Source organism: Oncorhynchus mykiss, chromosome 4 (genome assembly GCF_057628025.1).
Source record: "Oncorhynchus mykiss isolate SJ-2025 chromosome 4, ASM5762802v1, whole genome shotgun sequence".
In the NCBI taxonomy this organism is placed as follows: domain Eukaryota; kingdom Metazoa; phylum Chordata; class Actinopteri; order Salmoniformes; family Salmonidae; genus Oncorhynchus; species Oncorhynchus mykiss.
The window spans coordinates 5,662,989-5,685,580 of record NC_143025.1 but is presented as its reverse complement, the minus strand read 5'-3'; the positions used below and the strand labels follow the sequence as shown (position 1 = coordinate 5,685,580).

General features: G+C 42.7%; 1 protein-coding gene across 5 annotated transcripts in view; it reads right to left on the bottom strand.

Annotated features, from left to right (window-relative positions):
* LOC110521167 (epidermal growth factor receptor kinase substrate 8-like protein 2) overlaps positions 1-22,592 on the bottom strand; it is a 114,206-nt gene that overhangs the window by 46,833 nt on the left and 44,781 nt on the right. For 4 of the 5 annotated variants that reach the window (XM_090230941.1, XM_090230944.1, XM_090230940.1 and 1 more), the window contains one exon: positions 2,531-2,595. In XM_090230941.1, coding sequence (XP_090087067.1) covers positions 2,531-2,595 — 65 coding nt within the window. Of the gene's footprint in view, positions 1-2,530; positions 2,596-2,758; positions 3,031-22,592 lie in introns of those variants that run through there. The other variant, XM_090230943.1, reaches the window with a different exon arrangement.

The following is a 22,592-nucleotide window of genomic DNA, read 5'->3' as shown; positions in this document are numbered from 1 at the left end:
GTTGGAGTGTTCCCCTGGCTCTCTGTAAATAATGTATGAGTGTTGGAGTGTTCCCCTGGCTATCTGTAAATGATGTCTGAGTGTTGGAGTGTTCCCCTGGCTATCTGTAAATGATGTCTGAGTGTTGGAGTGTTCCCCTGGCTATCTGTAAATGATGTCTGAGTGTTGGAGTGTGCCCCTGGCTATCTGTAAATGATGTCTGAGTGTTGGAGTGTTCCCCTGGCTATCTGTAAATGATGTCTGAGTGTTGGAGTGTGCCCCTGGCTATCTGTAAATTATGTCTGAGTGTTGGAGTGTTCCCCTGGCTATCTGTAAATTATGTCTGAGTGTTGGAGTGTTCCCCTGGCTATCTGTAAATGATGTCTGAGTGTTGGAGTGTTCCCCTGGCTATCTGTAAATTATGTCTGAGTGTTGGAGTGTGCCCATGGCTATCTGTAAATGATGTCTGAGTGTTGGAGTGTGCCCATGGCTATCTGTAAATGATGTCTGAGTGTTGGAGTGTGCCCCTGGCTATCTGTAAATGATGTCTGAGTGTTGGAGTGTTCCCCTGGCTATCTGTAAATGATGTCTGAGTGTTGGAGTGTTCCCCTGGCTATCTGTAAATGATGTCTGATTGTTGGAGTGTGCCCCTGGCTATCTGTAAATGATGTCTGAGTGTTGGAGTATGCCCCTGGCTATCTGTAAATGATGTCTGAGTGTTGGAGTGTTCCCCTGGCTATCTGTAAATGATGTCTGAGTGTTGGAGTGTGCCCCTGGCTATCTGTAAATGCTGTCTGAGTGTTGGAGTGTTCCCCTGGCTATCTGTAAATTATGTCTGAGTGTTGGAGTGTTCCCCTGGCTATCTGTATATGATGTCTGAGTGTTGGAGTGTTCCCCTGGCTATCTGTAAATGATGTCTGAGTGTTGGAGTGTGCCCCTGGCTATCTGTAAATTATGTCTGAGTGTTGGAGTGTTCCCCTGGCTATCTGTAAATGATGTCTGAGTGTTGGAGTGTGCCCCTGGCTATCTGTAAATTATGTCTGAGTGTTGGAGTGTTCCCCTGGCTATCTGTAAATTATGTCTGAGTGTTGGAGTGTTCCCCTGGCTATCTGTAAATGATGTCTGAGTGTTGGAGTGTTCCCCTGGCTATCTGTAAATTATGTCTGAGTGTTGGAGTGTGCCCATGGCTATCTGTAAATGATGTCTGAGTGTTGGAGTGTGCCCATGGCTATCTGTAAATGATGTCTGAGTGTTGGAGTGTGCCCCTGGCTATCTGTAAATGATGTCTGAGTGTTGGAGTGTTCCCCTGGCTATCTGTAAATGATGTCTGAGTGTTGGAGTGTTCCCCTGGCTATCTGTAAATGATGTCTGAGTGTTGGAGTGTTCCCCTGGCTATCTGTAAATGATGTCTGAGTGTTGGAGTATGCCCCTGGCTATCTGTAAATGATGTCTGAGTGTTGGAGTGTTCCCCTGGCTATCTGTAAATGATGTCTGAGTGTTGGAGTGTGCCCCTGGCTATCTGTAAATGATGTCTGAGTGTTGGAGTGTGCCCCTGGCTATCTGTAAATGATGTCTGAGTGTTGGAGTATGCCCCTGGCTATCTGTAAATGATGTCTGAGTGTTGGAGTGTTCCCCTGGCTATCTGTAAATGATGTCTGAGTGTTGGAGTATGCCCCTGGCTATCTGTAAATGATGTCTGAGTGTTGGAGTGTGCCCCTGGCTATCTGTAAATGATGTCTGAGTGTTGGAGTGTGCCCCTGGCTATCTGTAAATGATGTCTGAGTGTTGGAGTGTGCCCCTGGCTATCCATAAATTTAAAAAACAAGAAAATGGTGCCGTCTGGTTTGCTTAATTTAAGGAATTTGAAATTAATTATACATTTACTTTTCCAACTTAAGTATTTTTCAAACCAAATACTTTTAGACTTTTACTCAAGTAGTATTTTAATGGGTGACTGACTTTTATTGGAGTTAATTTCTATTAAGGTATCTTTACTTTTACTCAAGTATGACAATTGTCTACTTTTTCCACCACTGTTCTCAGGGACTGTCAAGTACTTTAACCATAGCTCCAGCTATTCGTTTGAGAGTGGTTTCCTTAACCTCACCCTTCCACTTAAAAGCAAACCAAGTGGTCTAACGTGAGAATTAAGGACTGTCCCTTTAAATCCCCTCTCTGACCCCACATGCTCTGCTCACGTTAGATAAACGTTGCGGTCGGTGAGGTAACTGGACTGATTGCTTTATTACAACTCTGTAACCTTAAATGGCATCAAATATTAACCCAACCGACCTTTGTGTTATGGGGAAGGGAGAGACAACACACTATAGTTCATTTCAGTGGATTTATAAACGCATTCAAGGGAAAGAAGGAAACTAGCGATACATAAATCAACCCGGAGTTCAGCTTCTAGGACAGAGTCCCCCCCCCCCCCCCATTACGAGTGCCCCCCCCCCCCCATTACGAGTGAAAGACCGACAGACGTCATTGTGATTCTCTACGGTCAAATAAACACGGAGACACAAAGTAGAAGAGAGGAACTGAGTGTTACCTCCACGTGGTACTGAGACGTCTCGTGCATGATGACATTGGAGTTGGAGTATTTCTTCCGTTGCTCTGTAAAGTAAAAAAAAAAAAAACATTTTAGGTTTATGAATAGCAGGTCTGTTAAATACCAAACCAGACACACCCGCTGTCGTATCCACGGTTACACCGTATCCACAATAGAAAGGTTATATCCATAGCGACTGTGAGAAGCCTGCCCTGGTTATTCACTGACCTCGGGACCACATGTTCTGTTGCTCTGAGCCCAGGGCTACTTTACAGGTGTACTGGTAGAGAAGACAGAGATACGATATGGAGGGACACAGAGGAAAGGAAAGCAAACAGAGTAGTGAGAGAGAGAGAGAGAGAGAGAGAGAGGGGGAGAGAGAGAGAGGGGGAGGGACAGAGAGGAAAGGAAAGCAAACAGAGTAGTGAGAGAGAGAGTGAGAGAGAGAGAGAGAGAGAGAGAGAGAGAGAGGAGGATAGAGATAGAGAGAGAGAGAGAGAGAGACAGAGAGAGAGAGAAAGAGGAGGATAGAGATAGGGAGAGAGGAGGATAGAGAGAGAGATGGATAGAGCGAGAGAGAGAGAGAGAGAGAGAGAGAGAGAGAGAGAGAGAGAGCGAGAGAGAGAGAGAGGAGGATAGAGAGAGAGAGAGAGAGAGGAGGATAGAGATAGAGAGAGGAGGATAGAGAGAGAGGGTAAATCTAGTGGAGCTGCCAGCAGTAAGGAGGTGAAAGGCCAGGTGTGTGCACACACACACACACACACACACACCCTCTACTTTAACTGCATTGTAAAGGTGCAGGTCTTATTGTGCAACAGTAACAGTCAAATTACATCTGTCTGTCTGACTCCACATCCCAAATGTCTATTCCTGACAGTGCAATACTTTTGACCCCAAAACATTTTGACAAACAGCAGGGATCATCAACTAGAGCGGATGGTCACAGGGAGGAGGGTGGGGTGGGGGGAGAACATAATTACAAATAATTAGCAGATTGCAATTTGACCACCAAACAGATCATTTTCAAACCTTGTTAACGTTTGGTATCCGATCACACGTCTCTACTATGTGAAAACACGGGAACAACATTTTCTGAAATTAAAATCACTTGGAGCTGATCCCCTGATGTTTTTACACTCTTTTATGTCCAACAATGAAAAAACTACTTGCTCAGAAAACAACTTGCTCAGAAAACAACTTGCTCAGAAAACAACTTGCTCAGAAAACAACTTGCTCAGAAAACAACTTGCTCAGAAAACAACTTGCTCAGAAAACAACTTGCTCAGAAAACAATGGGAGATATAAATATCTAAATAAAGGCGTTTGCGGGCCTCCAGTTGGGGAGACCCTGATCTAAAGAACGTTACTAAACCAGCTGTGGTCAACTACACATTACTAATTATAATTCTACGGTGGAGATACAAAACACCAGCTAAGACTAACACCATGGTTTATCGTCCACAAGCGACAGACTATGGAGCACAGAGTAGGATTGGGGTTGAAGATCAGGCACTACAGACATTACAGGTGTGTGTGTGTGTGTGTGTGTGTGTGTGTGTGTGTGTGCGCTCGTGTGTGTGTGCTTGTGTGCACTTCTGTGTGTGTGCGCTCGTGTGTGTGTGTGTGTGTGTGTGTGTGTGTGTGTGTGTGTGTGTGTGTGTGTGTGTGTGTGTGTGTGTGCGCTCGTGTGTGTGTGTGCGCCTCTGTGTGTGTGTTAGTGTGTGTGTGCGCCTCTGTGTGTGTGTTAGTGTGTGTGTGTGTGTGTGTGCTCATGTGTGCTTCTGTGTGTGTATCAGTGTGTGTGTATCAGTGTGTGTGTATCAGTGTGTGTGTGTGCGTGTGCGTGTGCGTGTGCGCGTGCGTGTGTGTGTGCGTGCGTGTGTGTGTGCGTGCGTGCGTGCGTGTTCCCAGCAGCTCTGCTTTACTTCCTTGACCAATACTGTGACAGTGAGCCAATCACTGCTTGTTGTCATCCAGATAAATGTTGTTACCTTTGGATTGTTTTTATGGAATGACAGGTCGCCTAGCGACAGACCTAACAATCTCCAGAGAAAGAGATTCTTTCCTGTTTCCTAAATTAACATATACTATATTATAATACAGATCCTTTTCAAAAATGCATCGCAAAATGTAATTACCCAACACACTGTGTTGAACCAATGTGGAATAGACGACGAATTAACGTCTGTGCCCAATGGGCAGTCAGTTACGTTGCATAATTTACATAATATGTAGATAGTAATATCTGGGTTGAACCAATGTGGAATAGACGACGAATTAACATCTGTGCCCAATGGGCAGTCAGTTACGTTGCATAATTTGTTCAGGGGAACAGTGGGTTAACTGCCTTGTTCAGGGGAACAGTGGGTTAGCTGCCTTGTTCAGGGGAACAGTGGGGTTAACAGCCTTGTTCAGGGGAACAGTGGGTTAGCTGCCTTGTTCAGGGGAACAGTGGGTAAACTGCCTTGTTCAGGGGAACAGTGGGTAAACTGCCTTGTTCAGGGGAACAGTGGGTTAACTGCCTTGTTCAGGGGAACAGTGGGTTAACTGCCTTGTTCAGAGGAACAGTGGGTTAACTGCCTTGCTCAGGGGAACAGTGGGTTAACTGCCTTGCTCAGGGGAACAGTGGGTTAACTGCCTTGCTCAGGGGAACAGTGGGTTAACTGCCTGATTCAGGGTGAGAACAACAGATTTGTACCTTAACTGTCCACTGCATATCTGCTTGTTTATTACTGCGTTAACATATTTTGACGTGCGGGTGGCTGCTGGACACAAACAGTCATCTAACCTCAGACACTGTCAGCGGTCTCCAAGTTCTCTCTCTCTGTTTTATTCAAATGAAATCCTGGATCCTGGTTACAATGTTGAATTGACACTGACCTGCTGAGGGTGACAGCTTCTCATATCAGGTCAATATCGCCATCTACTGGAGATTAAAGGTCAACGCCGTCTACTGCACCATGACCGGCATTTAAACAAAATCAATCAAATCAAATGGAAATCATTTGTAAATGCATCAAAGTAATGCATTTAAATTTGTATTGGATTACCGTGTCAATAAACATATATTTGATCATGAATAGCATCCGGTACAATGTCTGCATTTGATTTCACCAGCTGAGAAACGTGTCATTCAACTAAAGGATCTCCAGGCTACCAGCAGAAAAACTACCAGTATTTTACTGGGGGACTTTCACTTTTACTCTAGTCATTTTCTATTAAGGTATCTGTACTTTTACTCAAGTTTGACAATTGGGTACTTTTTCCACCACTGACACGAAGTCGTAAGATGTCCAGCTAGTGATTTGTTATGCTAACAAGCTAGCGAGAAGTTGCATAGGGAAATATCTGGACACTGTCCTGTTACCTCCATTTCCTCTCCTTCCTGCTCTGTTCCTCTCTTCCTGCTCCTCTATCTATCTATCTAACAGGTGAAACATAGTACAGCCAGGTGTCTCAGTCCTGAGAGAGAGAGAGAGGGAGGGAGGGAGGGAGGGAGGGAGGGAGGGAGGGAGGGAGGGAGGGAGGGAGAGAGAGAGAGAGAGAGAGAGAGAGAGAGAGAGAGAGAGAAAGGGAGCGAGAGTTTCCCATCTCTGTATGTGATGGGAAAGTGTGCATATCAGTTTGTTAAGGGTTGGTATTTGATGGGAAGGTGTGTATATCTCCACTCAATCCCAGACCAATGTGTACGCACAACTTCTAGTGGTTGATCAACTGTATTGCAAGCAAATATTATTATTATTTTGGTGGGGAAATGGGAGGTGTTTGATTCACAGGAATTATAATAATACCGGTAATAAAATCAGTAAAAATATAAAACTGAAGCATTTGCCGTCGGTAAGGAGAAAACACAGCAGCACGTCTCTTAATGTGTTTATTTTACATTTATTATATAGGCCTGAATCCTAATCATGTAGCAGGACATGTCTCTCCTGTTATATAGGACATGTCTCTCCTTTTATATAGGACATGTCTCTCCTGTTATATAGGACATGTCTCTCCTGTTATATAGGACATGTCTCTCCTGTTATATAGGACATGTCTCTCCTTTTATATAGGCCTGAATCATAATCATGTAGCAGGACATGTCTCTCCTGTTATATAGGACATGTCTCTCCTGTTATATAGGACATGTCTCTCCTTTTATATAGGCCTGAATCATAATCATGTAGCAGGACATGTCTCTCCTTTTATATAGGACATGTCTCTCCTGTTATATAGGACATGTCTCTCCTTTTATATAGGACATGTCTCTCCTGTTATATAGGACATGTCTCTCCTGTTATATAGGACATGTCTCTCCTGTTATATAGGACATGTCTCTCCTGTTATATAGGACATGTCTCTCCTTTTATATAGGACATGTCTCTCCTGTTATATAGGACATGTCTCTCCTGTTATATAGGACATGTCTCTCCTTTTATATAGGACATGTCTCTCCTGTTATATAGGACATGTCTCTCCTTTTATATAGGACATGTCTCTCCTTTTATATAGGACATGTCTCTCCTGTTATATAGGACATGTCTCTCCTTTTATATAGGACATGTCTCTCCTGTTATATAGGACATGTCTCTCCTTTTATATAGGACATGTCTCTCCTGTTATATAGGACATGTCTCTCCTTTTATATAGGACATGTCTCTCCTGTTATATAGGACATGTCTCTCCTTTTATATAGGACATGTCTCTCCTGTTATATAGGACATGTCTCTCCTTTTATATAGGACATGTCTCTCCTGTTATATAGGACATGTCTCTCCTTTTATATAGGACATGTCTCTCCTGTTATATAGGACATGTCTCTCCTTTTATATAGGACATGTCTCTCCTGTTATATAGGACATGTCTCTCCTGTTATATAGGACATGTCTCTCCTGTTATATAGGACATGTCTCTCCTTTTATATAGGACATGTCTCTCCTGTTATATAGGACATGTCTCTCCTTTTATATAGGACATGTCTCTCCTGTTATATAGGACATGTCTCTCCTTTTATATAGGACATGTCTCTCCTGTTATATAGGACATGTCTCTCCTTTTATATAGGACATGTCTCTCCTTTTATATAGGACATGTCTCTCCTTTTATATAGGACATGTCTCTCCTTTTATATAGGACATGTCTCTCCTGTTATATAGGACATGTCTCTCCTGTTATATAGGCCTGAATCATAATCATGTAGCAGGACATGTCTCTCCTGTTATATAGGACATGTCTCTCCTGTTATATAGGACATATCTCTCCTGTTATATAGGACACGTCTCTCCTTTTATATAGGACATGTCTCTCCTGTTATATAGGACATGTCTCTCCTGTTATATAGGACATATCTCTCCTGTTATATAGGACATGTCTCTCCTTTTATATAGGACATGTCTCTCCTGTTATATAGGACATATCTCTCCTGTTATATAGGACACGTCTCTCCTTTTATATAGGCCTGAATCATAATCATGTAGCAGGACATGTCTCTCCTTTTATATAGGACATGTCTCTCCTGTTATATAGGACATGTCTCTCCTTTTATATAGGCCTGAATCATAATCATGTAGCAGGACATGTCTCTCCTGTTATATAGGACATGTCTCACCTTTTATATAGGCCTGAATCATAATCATGTAGCAGGACATGTCTCTCCTTTTATATAGGACATGTCTCTCCTTTTATATAGGCCTGAATCATAATCATGTAGCAGGACATGTCTCTCCTGTTATATAGGACATGTCTCTCCTGTTATATAGGACATGTCTCTCCTTTTATATAGGACATGTCTCTCCTGTTATATAGGACATGTCTCTCCTGTTATATAGGCCTGAATCATAATCATGTAGCAGGACATGTCTCTCCTGTTATATAGGACATGTCTCTCCTGTTATATAGGACATATCTCTCCTGTTATATAGGACACGTCTCTCCTTTTATATAGGACATGTCTCTCCTGTTATATAGGACATGTCTCTCCTGTTATATAGGACATATCTCTCCTGTTATATAGGACATGTCTCTCCTTTTATATAGGACATGTCTCTCCTGTTATATAGGACATATCTCTCCTGTTATATAGGACACGTCTCTCCTTTTATATAGGCCTGAATCATAATCATGTAGCAGGACATGTCTCTCCTTTTATATAGGACATGTCTCTCCTGTTATATAGGACATGTCTCTCCTTTTATATAGGCCTGAATCATAATCATGTAGCAGGACATGTCTCTCCTGTTATATAGGACATGTCTCACCTTTTATATAGGCCTGAATCATAATCATGTAGCAGGACATGTCTCTCCTTTTATATAGGACATGTCTCTCCTTTTATATAGGCCTGAATCATAATCATGTAGCAGGACATGTCTCTCCTGTTATATAGGACATGTCTCTCCTTTTATATAGGCCTGAATCATAATCATGTAGCAGGACATGTCTCTCCTGTTATATAGGACATGTCTCTCCTTTTATATAGGCCTGAATCATAATCATGTAGCAGGACATGTCTCTCCTTTTATATAGGACATGTCTCTCCTTTTATATAGGACATGTCTCTCCTTTTATATAGGACATGTCTCTCCTTTTATATAGGACATGTCTCTCCTTTTATATAGGACATGTCTCTCCTGTTATATAGGACATGTCTCTCCTGTTATATAGGACAAGTCTCTCCTGTTATATAGGACATGTCTCTCCTTTTATATAGGCCTGAATCATAATCATGTAGCAGGACATGTCTCTCCTGTTATATAGGACATGTCTCTCCTTTTATATAGGCCTGAATCATAATCATGTAGCAGGACATGTCTCTCCTGTTATATAGGACATGTCTCTCCTTTTATATAGGCCTGAATCATAATCATGTAGCAGGACATGTCTCTCCTGTTATATAGGACATGTCTCTCCTTTTATATAGGCCTGAATCATAATCATGTAGCAGGACATGTCTCTCCTTTTATATAGGACATGTCTCTCATTTTATATAGGACATGTCTCTCCTTTTATATAGGACATGTCTCTCCTTTTATATAGGACATGTCTCTCCTTTTATATAGGACATGTCTCTCCTGTTATATAGGACATGTCTCTCCTGTTATATAGGCCTGAATCATAATCATGTAGCAGGACATGTCTCTCCTTTTATATAGGACATGTCTCTCCTTTTATATAGGACATGTCTCTCCTTTTATATAGGACATGTCTCTCCTGTTATATAGGACATGTCTCTCCTGTTATATAGGCCTGAATCATAATCATGTAGCAGGACATGTCTCTCCTTTTATATAGGACATGTCTCTCCTTTTATATAGGACATGTCTCTCCTTTTATATAGGACATGTCTCTCCTTTTATATAGGACATGTCTCTCCTTTTATATAGGACATGTCTCTCCTTTTATATAGGACATGTCTCTCCTGTTATATAGGACATGTCTCTCCTTTTATATAGGACATGTCTCTCCTGTTATATAGGACATGTCTTTCCTTTTATATAGGACATGTCTCTCCTGTTATATAGGACATGTCTCTCCTTTTATATAGGACATGTCTCTCCTGTTATATAGGACATGTCTCTCCTGTTATATAGGACATGTCTCTCCTGTTATATAGGACATGTCTCTCCTTTTATATAGGACATGTCTCTCCTGTTATATAGGACATGTCTCTCCTGTTATATAGGACATGTCTCTCCTTTTATATAGGACATGTCTCTCCTGTTATATAGGACATGTCTCTCCTTTTATATAGGACATGTCTCTCCTTTTATATAGGACATGTCTCTCCTGTTATATAGGACATGTCTCTCCTGTTATATAGGACATGTCTCTCCTTTTATATAGGACATGTCTCTCCTGTTATATAGGACATGTCTCTCCTGTTATATAGGACATGTCTCTCCTGTTATATAGGACATGTCTCTCCTGTTATATAGGACATGTCTCTCCTTTTATATAGGACATGTCTCTCCTTTTATATAGGACATGTCTCTCCTGTTATATAGGACATGTCTCTCCTGTTATATAGGACATGTCTCTCCTGTTATATAGGACATGTCTCTCCTGTTATATAGGACATGTCTCTCCTGTTATATAGGACATGTCTCTCCTTTTATATAGGCCTGAATCATAATCATGTAGCAGGACATGTCTCTCCTGTTATATAGGACATGTCTCTCCTGTTATATAGGACATGTCTCTCCTGTTATATAGGACATGTCTCTCCTGTTATATAGGACATGTCTCTCCTTTTATATAGGACATGTCTCTCCTTTTATATAGGACATGTCTCTCCTGTTATATAGGACATGTCTCTCCTGTTATATAGGACATGTCTCTCCTTTTATATAGGACATGTCTCTCCTGTTATATAGGACATGTCTCTCCTGTTATATAGGACATGTCTCTCCTTTTATATAGGACATGTCTCTCCTTTTATATAGGACATGTCTCTCCTGTTATATAGGACATGTCTCTCCTGTTATATAGGACATGTCTCTCCTTTTATATAGGACATGTCTCTCCTGTTATATAGGACATGTCTCTCCTGTTATATAGGACATGTCTCTCCTTTTATATAGGACATGTCTCTCCTGTTATATAGGACATGTCTCTCCTTTTATATAGGACATGTCTCTCCTGTTATATAGGACATGTCTCTCCTGTTATATAGGACACGTCTCTCCTTTTATATAGGCCTGAATCATAATCATGTAGCAGGACATGTCTCTCCTGTTATATAGGACATGTCTCTCCTGTTATATAGGACATGTCTCTCCTTTTATATAGGACATGTCTCTCCTGTTATATAGGACATGTCTCTCCTGTTATATAGGACATGTCTCACCTTTTATATAGGACATGTCTCTCCTGTTATATAGGACATGTCTCTCCTTTTATATAGGACATGTCTCTCCTGTTATATAGGACATGTCTCTCCTTTTATATAGGACATGTCTCTCCTTTTATATAGGACATGTCTCTCCTGTTATATAGGACATGTCTCTCCTTTTATATAGGACATGTCTCTCCTGTTATATAGGACATGTCTCTCCTTTTATATAGGACATGTCTCTCCTGTTATATAGGACATGTCTCACCTTTTATATAGGACATGTCTCTCCTGTTATATAGGACATGTCTCTCCTTTTATATAGGACATGTCTCTCCTGTTATATAGGACATGTCTCTCCTTTTATATAGGACATGTCTCTCCTTTTATATAGGACATGTCTCTCCTTTTATATAGGACATGTCTCTCCTGTTATATAGGACATGTCTCTCCTGTTATATAGGACATGTCTCTCCTTTTATATAGGACATGTCTCTCCTGTTATATAGGACATGTCTCTCCTGTTATATAGGACATGTCTCTCCTTTTATATAGGACATGTCTCTCCTTTTATATAGGACATGTCTCTCCTGTTATATAGGACATGTCTCTCCTGTTATATAGGACATGTCTCTCCTTTTATATAGGACATGTCTCTCCTGTTATATAGGACATGTCTCTCCTGTTATATAGGACATGTCTCTCCTTTTATATAGGACATGTCTCTCCTGTTATATAGGACATGTCTCTCCTTTTATATAGGACATGTCTCTCCTGTTATATAGGACATGTCTCTCCTGTTATATAGGACACGTCTCTCCTTTTATATAGGCCTGAATCATAATCATGTAGCAGGACATGTCTCTCCTGTTATATAGGACATGTCTCTCCTGTTATATAGGACATGTCTCTCCTTTTATATAGGACATGTCTCTCCTGTTATATAGGACATGTCTCTCCTGTTATATAGGACACGTCTTTCCTTTTATATAGGCCTGAATCATAATCATGTAGCAGGACATGTCTCTCCTGTTATATAGGACATGTCTCTCCTGTTATATAGGACATGTCTCACCTTTTATATAGGACATGTCTCTCCTGTTATATAGGACATGTCTCACCTTTTATATAGGACATGTCTCTCCTGTTATATAGGACATGTCTCTCCTTTTATATAGGACATGTCTCTCCTGTTATATAGGACATGTCTCTCCTTTTATATAGGACATGTCTCTCCTTTTATATAGGACATGTCTCTCCTGTTATATAGGACATGTCTCTCCTGTTATATAGGACTGAATCATAATCATGTAGCAGGACATGTCTCTCCTGTTATATAGGACATGTCTCTCCTTTTATATAGGACATGTCTCTCCTGTTATATAGGACATGTCTCTCCTTTTATATAGGACATGTCTCTCCTGTTATATAGGACATGTCTCTCCTGTTATATAGGACATGTCTCTCCTGTTATATAGGACATGTCTCACCTTTTATATAGGACATGTCTCTCCTGTTATATAGGACATGTCTCTCCTTTTATATAGGACATGTCTCTCCTGTTATATAGGACATGTCTCTCCTTTTATATAGGACATGTCTCTCCTGTTATATAGGACATGTCTCTCCTGTTATATAGGACACGTCTTTCCTTTTATATAGGCCTGAATCATAATCATGTAGCAGGACATGTCTCTCCTGTTATATAGGACATGTCTCTCCTGTTATATAGGACATGTCTCACCTTTTATATAGGACATGTCTCTCCTGTTATATAGGACATGTCTCACCTTTTATATAGGACATGTCTCTCCTGTTATATAGGACATGTCTCTCCTTTTATATAGGACATGTCTCTCCTGTTATATAGGACATGTCTCTCCTTTTATATAGGACATGTCTCTCCTTTTATATAGGACATGTCTCTCCTGTTATATAGGACATGTCTCTCCTGTTATATAGGACTGAATCATAATCATGTAGCAGGACATGTCTCTCCTGTTATATAGGACATGTCTCTCCTTTTATATAGGACATGTCTCTCCTGTTATATAGGACATGTCTCTCCTTTTATATAGGACATGTCTCTCCTGTTATATAGGACATGTCTCTCCTGTTATATAGGACATGTCTCTCCTTTTATATAGGACATGTCTCTCCTTTTATATAGGACATGTCTCTCCTGTTATATAGGACATGTCTCTCCTGTTATATAGGACATGTCTCTCCTTTTATATAGGACATGTCTCTCCTGTTATATAGGACATGTCTCTCCTGTTATATAGGACATGTCTCTCCTTTTATATAGGACATGTCTCTCCTTTTATATAGGACATGTCTCTCCTGTTATATAGGACATGTCTCTCCTGTTATATAGGACATGTCTCTCCTTTTATATAGGACATGTCTCTCCTGTTATATAGGACATGTCTCTCCTGTTATATAGGACATGTCTCTCCTTTTATATAGGACATGTCTCTCCTGTTATATAGGACATGTCTCTCCTTTTATATAGGACATGTCTCTCCTGTTATATAGGACATGTCTCTCCTGTTATATAGGACACGTCTCTCCTTTTATATAGGCCTGAATCATAATCATGTAGCAGGACATGTCTCTCCTGTTATATAGGACATGTCTCTCCTGTTATATAGGACATGTCTCTCCTTTTATATAGGACATGTCTCTCCTGTTATATAGGACATGTCTCTCCTGTTATATAGGACACGTCTTTCCTTTTATATAGGCCTGAATCATAATCATGTAGCAGGACATGTCTCTCCTGTTATATAGGACATGTCTCTCCTGTTATATAGGACATGTCTCACCTTTTATATAGGACATGTCTCTCCTGTTATATAGGACATGTCTCACCTTTTATATAGGACATGTCTCTCCTGTTATATAGGACATGTCTCTCCTTTTATATAGGACATGTCTCTCCTGTTATATAGGACATGTCTCTCCTTTTATATAGGACATGTCTCTCCTTTTATATAGGACATGTCTCTCCTGTTATATAGGACATGTCTCTCCTGTTATATAGGACTGAATCATAATCATGTAGCAGGACATGTCTCTCCTGTTATATAGGACATGTCTCTCCTTTTATATAGGACATGTCTCTCCTGTTATATAGGACATGTCTCTCCTTTTATATAGGACATGTCTCTCCTGTTATATAGGACATGTCTCTCCTGTTATATAGGACATGTCTCTCCTGTTATATAGGACATGTCTCACCTTTTATATAGGACATGTCTCTCCTGTTATATAGGACATGTCTCTCCTTTTATATAGGACATGTCTCTCCTGTTATATAGGACATGTCTCTCCTTTTATATAGGACATGTCTCTCCTTTTATATAGGACATGTCTCTCCTGTTATATAGGACATGTCTCTCCTGTTATATAGGACATGTCTCTCCTGTTATATAGGACTGAATCATAATCATGTAGCAGGACATGTCTCTCCTGTTATATAGGACATGTCTCTCCTGTTATATAGGACATGTCTCTCCTGTTATATAGGACATGTCTCTCCTGTTATATAGGACATGTCTCTCCTGTTATATAGGACACGTCTCTCCTTTTCTATAGGCCTGAATCATAATCATGTAGCAGGACATGTCTCTCCTTTTATATAGGACATGTCTCTCCTTTTATATAGGCCTGAATCATAATCATGTAGCAGGACATGTCTCTCCTGTTATATAGGACATGTCTCTCCTTTTATATAGGACATGTCTCTCCTGTTATATAGGACATGTCTCTCCTGTTATATAGGACATGTCTCTCCTGTTATATAGGACATGTCTCTCCTGTTATATAGGCCACGTCTCTCCTTTTATATAGGCCTGAATCATAATCATGTAGCAGGACATGTCTCTCCTGTTATATAGGACATATCTCTCCTGTTATATAGGCCACGTCTCTCCTTTTATATAGGCCTGAATCATAATCATGTAGCAGGACATGTCTCTCCTGTTATATAGGACATGTCTCTCCTTTTATATAGGACATGTCTCTCCTGTTATATAGGACATGTCTCTCCTGTTATATAGGACATGTCTCTCCTGTTATATAGGACATGTCTCTCCTGTTATATAGGCCTGAATCATAATCATGTAGCAGGACATGTCTCTCCTGTTATATAGGACATGTCTCTCCTTTTATATAGGACATGTCTCTCCTGTTATATAGGACATGTCTCTCCTTTTATATAGGCCTGAATCATAATCATGTAGCAGGACATGTCTCTCCTGTTATATAGGACATGTCTCTCCTTTTATATAGGACATGTCTCTCCTGTTATATAGGACATGTCTCTCCTTTTATATAGGCCTGAATCATAATCATGTAGCAGGACATGTCTCTCCTGTTATATAGGACATGTCTCTCCTGTTATATAGGACACGTCTCTCCTTTTATATAGGCCTGAATCATAATCATGTAGCAGGACATGTCTCTCCTGTTATATAGGACATGTCTCTCCTGTTATATAGGACATGTCTCTCCTTTTATATAGGCCTGAATCATAATCATGTAGCAGGACATGTCTCTCCTTTTATATAGGACATGTCTCTCCTTTTATATAGGACATGTCTCTCCTTTTATATAGGCCTGAATCATAATCATGTAGCAGGACATGTCTCTCCTTTTATATAGGACATGTCTCTCCTTTTATATAGGCCTGAATCATAATCATGTAGCAGGACATGTCTCTCCTGTTATATAGGACATGTCTCTCCTGTTATATAGGACATGTCTCTCCTGTTATATAGGACACGTCTCTCCTTTTATATAGGCCCGAATCATAATCATGTAGCAGGACATGTCTCTCCTTTTATATAGGACATGTCTCTCCTGTTATATAGGACATGTCTCTCCTTTTATATAGGACATGTCTCTCCTGTTATATAGGCCTGAATCATAATCATGTAGCAGGACATGTCTCTCCTTTTATATAGGACATGTCTCTCCTGTTATATAGGACATGTCTCTCCTTTTATATAGGCCTGAATCATAATCATGTAGCAGGACATGTCTCTCCTTTTATATAGGACATGTCTCTCCTGTTATATAGGACATGTCTCTCCTGTTATATAGGACATGTCTCTCCTTTTATATAGGCCTGAATCATAATCATGTAGCAGGACATGTCTCTCCTGTTATATAGGACATGTCTCTCCTTTTATATAGGACATGTCTCTCCTATTATATAGGACATGTCTCTCCTTTTATATAGGACATGTCTCTCCTGTTATATAGGACATGTCTCTCCTTTTATATAGGCCTGAATCATAATCATGTAGCAGGACATGTCTCTCCTTTTATATAGGACATGTCTCTCCTGTTATATAGGACATGTCTCTCCTGTTATATAGGACATGTCTCTCCTTTTATATAGGCCTGAATCATAATCATGTAGCAGGACATGTCTCTCCTGTTATATAGGACATGTCTCACCTTTTATATAGGACATGTCTCTCCTATTATATAGGACATGTCTCTCCTTTTATATAGGACATGTCTCTCCTGTTATATAGGACATGTCTCTCCTGTTATATAGGACATGTCTCTCCTTTTATATAGGACACGTCTCTCCTTTTATATAGGACACGTCTCTCCTTTTATATAGGACATGTCTCTCCTGTTATATAGGACATGTCTCTCCTGTTATATAGGACATGTCTCTCCTGTTATATAGGACTGAATCATAATCATGTAGCAGGACACGTATCTCCTTTTCTGACACGACTGGAATATTCCCGATACATAACAAATATTAGGCTACCTAGCTTGATCACATTTCTTTAGAGGTGTGGGCAGAATGTTTACATGCCGTGCCGAACACGTGCCACCGCGCATTCCGTCGACATTGATTGTCTATCGGAACAATTGAAAAGTATATGTTGCCGACAACCCTCACCTCGCTCAGTCAAAGGTCAACCGTATCTCCAAAGTAAATAGACCGGTAGCCTATGATAGTATGGGTAGGCTACAGTATTTCTGTGCAATAGGAGCATGACATCATACCCTATTTAACCTCAATAGGAATAGAATAGGAACACAGTCCTATCATCACCTTCTCCACCATGAACACAGTCATCACCCCCTCCACCAGGACCGCAGTCCTATTATCACCCCCTCCACCAGGAACACAGTCCTATCACCCCCTCCACCAGGAACACAGTCCTATCATCACCCCCTCCACCAGGAACACAGTCCTATCATCACCCCCTCCACCAGGAACACAGTCCTATCACCCCCTCCACCAGGAACACAGTCCTATCATCACCTCCCCCACCAGGAACACAGTCCTATCATCACCCCCTCCACCAGAAACACAGTCCTATCATCACCCCCTCCACTAGAAACAGTCCTATCATCACCCCCTCCACCAGGAACACAGTCCTATCATCACCCCCTCCACCAGGAACACAGTCCTATCATCACCCCTCCCACTAGGAACACAGTCCTATGATCACCCCTCGCACTAGGAACACAGTCCTATCATCACCCCTCCCACTAGGAACACAGTCCTATCATCACCACTCCCACTAGGAACACAGTCCTATCATCACCCCCTCCACCAGGAATACAGTCCTATCATCACCCCTCCCACTAGGAACACAGTCCTATCATCACCCTTCCCACTAGGAACACAATCCTATCATCACCCCGCCCACTAGGAACTCAGTCCTATCATCACCCTTCCCACTAGGAACACAATCCTATCATCACCCCCTCCACCAGGAACACAGTCCTATCACCCCCTCCACCAGGAACACAGTCCTATCACCCCCTCCACCAGGAACACAGTCCTATCATCACCCCCTCCACTAGGAACACAGTCCTATCATCACACCCTCCACTAGAAACACAGTCCTATCATCACCCCTCCCACTAGGAACACAGTCCTATCATCACCCCGCCCACTAGGAACTCAGTCCTATCATCACCCTTCCCACTAGGAACACAGTCCTATCATCACCCCCTCCACCAGGAACACAGTCCTATCACCCCCTCCACCAGGAACACAGTCCTATCATCACCTCCCCCACTAGTAATACAGTCCTATCATCACCCCCTCCACCAGGAACACAGTCCTATCATCACCCCCTCCACCAGAAACACAGTCCTATCATCACCCCCTCCACCAGGAACACAGTCCTATCATCACCTCCTCCACTAGAAACACAGTCCTATCATCACCCCCTCCAACAGGAACACAGTCCTATCATCACCCCCTCCACCAGGAACACAGTCATACCATCACCCCTCCCACTAGGAACACAGTCATACCATCACCCCTCCCACTAGGAACACAGTCCTATCATCACCCCTCCCACTAGGAACACAGTCCTATCATCACCCCTCCCACTAGGAACACAGTCCTATCATCACCCCTCCCACTAGGAACACAGTCCTATCATCACCCCTCCCACTAGGAACACAGTCCTATCATCACCCCTTCCACTAGGAACACAGTCCTATCATCACCCCCTCCACCAGGAACACAGTCCTATCATCACCCCCTCCACCAGGAACACAGTCCTATCATCACCCCCTCCACCAGGAACACAGTCCTATCATCACCCCTCCCACTAGGAACACAGTCCTATCATCACCCCTCCCACTAGGAACACAGTCCTATCATAACCCCTCCCACTAGGAACACAGTCCTATCATCACCCCTCTCACTAGGAACACAGTCCTATCATCACCCCCTCCACCAGGAACACAGTCCTATCATCACCCCTCCCACTAGGAACACAGTCCTATCATCACCCCTCCCACTAGGAACACAGTCCTATCATCACCCCTCCCACTAGGAACACAGTCCTATCATCACCCCCTCCACCAGGAACACAGTCCTATCATCAACTCCTCCACCAGGAATACAGTCCTATCATCACCTCCCCCACTAGTAATACAGTCCTATCATCACCCCCTCCACCAGGAACACAGTCCTATCATCACCCCCTCCACCAGAAACACAGTCCTATCATCACCCCCTCCACCAGGAACACAGCCCTATCATCACCTCCTCCACTAGAAACACAGTCCTATCATCACCCCCTCCACCAGGAACACAGTCCTATCATCACCCCCTCCACCAGGAACACAGTCCTATCATCACCCCTCCCACTAGGAACACAGTCCTATCATCACCCCTCCCACTAGGAACACAGTCCTATCATCACCCCTTCCACTAGGAACACAGTCCTATCATCACCCCCTCCACCAGGAACACAGTCCTATCATCACCCCCTCCACTAGGAACACAGTCCTATCATCACCCCCTCCACTGGGAACACAGTCCTATCAAAGTGTCCATCTCTGAAACTGATTTACCTTCAATGCTGACAGAGGTTTGTCTTTTAGATCACATAGAAACAGGCTTCTCCTAGTAAACAACAGGGGGAGGGGGCTGATCCTAGTAAACAACCTATAGAAACATGCTGATCCTAGTAAACAACCTATAGAAACAGGCTGCTCCTAGTAAACAACCTATAGAAACAGGCTGATCCTAGTAAACAACCTATAGAAACAGGCTGATCCTAGTAAACAACCTATAGAAACAGGCTGATCCTAGTAAACAACCTATAGAAACAGGCTGCTCCTAGTAAACAACCTATAGAAACAGGCTGATCCTAGTAAACAACCTATAGAAACAGGCTGCTCCTAGTAAACAACCTATAGAAACAGGCTGCTCCTAGTAAACAACCTATAGAAACAGGCCGTTCCTAGTAAACAACCTATAGAAACAGGCTGATCCTAGTAAACAACCTATAGAAACAGGCCGCTCCTAGTAAACAACCTATAGAAACAGGCTGATCCTAGTAAACAACCTATAGAAACAGGCCCTTCCTAGTAAACAACCTATAGAAACAGGCCCTTCCTAGTAAACAACCTATAGAAACAGGCTGCTCCTAGTAAACAACCTATAGAAACAGGCCCTTCCTAGTAAACAACCTATAGAAACAGGCTGCTCCTAGTAAACAACAGGGGGAGGGGGGGGGGCTGATCCTAGTAAACAACAGGGGGAGGGGGCTGCTCCTAGTAAACAACCTATAGAAACAGGCTGCTCCTAGTAAACAACAGGGGGAGGGGGCTGCTCCTAGTAAACAACCTATAGAAACAGGCTGCTCCTAGTAAACAACCTATAGAAACAGGCTTCTCCTAGTAAACAACAGGGGGAGGGGGCTGCTCCTAGTAAACAACCTATAGAAACAGGCTGCTCCTAGTAAACAACCTATAGAAACAGGCTGATCCTAGTAAACAACCTATAGAAACAGGCTGCTCCTAGTAAACAACCTATAGAAACATGCCGTTCCTAGTAAACAACAGGAGGAGGGGGCTGCTCCTAGTAAACAACCTATAGAAACAGGCTGCTCCTAGTAAACAACCTATAGAAACAGGCTGCTCCTAGTAAACAACCTATAGAAACAGGCTGATCCTAGTAAACAACCTATAGAAACAGGCTGCTCCTAGTAAACAACCTATAGAAACAGGCTGCTCCTAGTAAACAACCTATAGAAACAGGCTGATCCTAGTAAACAACCTATAAAAACAGGCTGCTCCTAGTAAACAACCTATAGAAACAGGCTGCTCCTAGTAAACAACCTATAGAAACAGGCCGTTCCTAGTAAACAACAGGGGGAGGGGGCTGATCCTAGTAAACAACCTATAGAAACATGCCGTTCCTAGTAAACAACAGGGGGAGGGGGCTGATCCTTGTAAACAACCTATAGAAACAGGCTGATCCTAGTAAACAACCTATAGAAACAGGCCGTTCCTAGTAAACAACCTATAGAAACATGCCGTTCCTAGTAAACAACAGGGGGAGGGGGCTGATCCTTGTAAACAACCTATAGAAACAGGCTGCTCCTAGTAAACAACCTATAGAAACAGGCTGATCCTAGTAAACAACAGGGGGAGGGGGCTGATCCTAGTAAACAACCTATAGAAACAGGCTGCTCCTAGTAAACAACAGGGGGAGGGGGCTGCTCCTAGTAAACAACCTATAGAAACAGGCTGCTCCTTGTAAACAACAGGGGGAGGGGGCTGATCCTAGTAAACAACCTATAGAAACAGGCTGCTCCTTGTAAACAACAGGGGGAGGGGGCTGATCCTAGTAAACAACCTATAGAAACAGGCTGCTCCTTGTAAACAACAGGGGGAGGGGGCTGATCCTAGTAAACAACAGGGGGGAGGGGACTGATCCTAGTGAACAACAGGGGGAGGGGGGTGATCCTAGTAAACAACAGGGGGAGGGGACTGATCCTAGTAAACAACAGGGGGAGGGGACTGATCCTAGTAAACAACAGGGGGAGGGGACTGATCCTAGTAAACAACAGGGGGAGGGGACTGATCCTAGTAAACAACAGGGGGAGGGGACTGATCCTAGTAAACAACAGGGGGAGGGGACTGATCCTAGTAAACAACAGGGGGAGGGGACTGATCCTTGTAAACAACAGGGGGAGGGGGGTGATCCTAGTAAACAACAGGGGGAGGGGGGTGATCCTAGTAAACAACAGGGGGAGGGGACTGATCCTAGTAAACAACAGGGGGAGGGGACTGATCCTAGTAAACAACAGGGGGAGGGGACTGATCCTAGTAAACAACAGGGGGAGGGGATTGATCCTAGTAAACAACAGGGGGAGGGGACTGATCCTAGTAAACAACAGGGGGAGGGGACTGATCCTAGTAAACAACAGGGGGAGGGGCTGATCCTTGTAAACAACAGGGGGAGGGGGGTGATCCTAGTAAACAACAGGGGTGAGGGGGCTGATCCTAGTAAACAACATGGGGGTGGGGGCTGATCCTAGTAAACAACAGGGGTGAGGGGGCTGATCGTAGTAAACAACAGGGGGGTGGGGGCTGATCCTAGTAAACAACAGGGGGAGGGGACTGATCCTAGTAAACAACAGGGGGAGGGGACTGATCCTAGTAAACAACAGGGGGAGGGGACTGATCCTAGTAAACAACAGGGGGAGGGGCTGATCCTTGTAAACAACAGGGGGAGGGGGGTGATCCTAGTAAACAACAGGGGGAGGGGGGTGATCCTAGTAAACAACAGGGGGAGGGGGGTGATCCTAGTAAACAACAGGGGGAGGGGGCTGATCCTAGTAAACAACAGGGGGAGGGGACTGATCCTAGTAAACAACAGGGGGAGGGGGATGATCCTAGTAAACAACAGGGGGAGGGGGGTGATCCTAGTAAACAACAGGGGGAGGG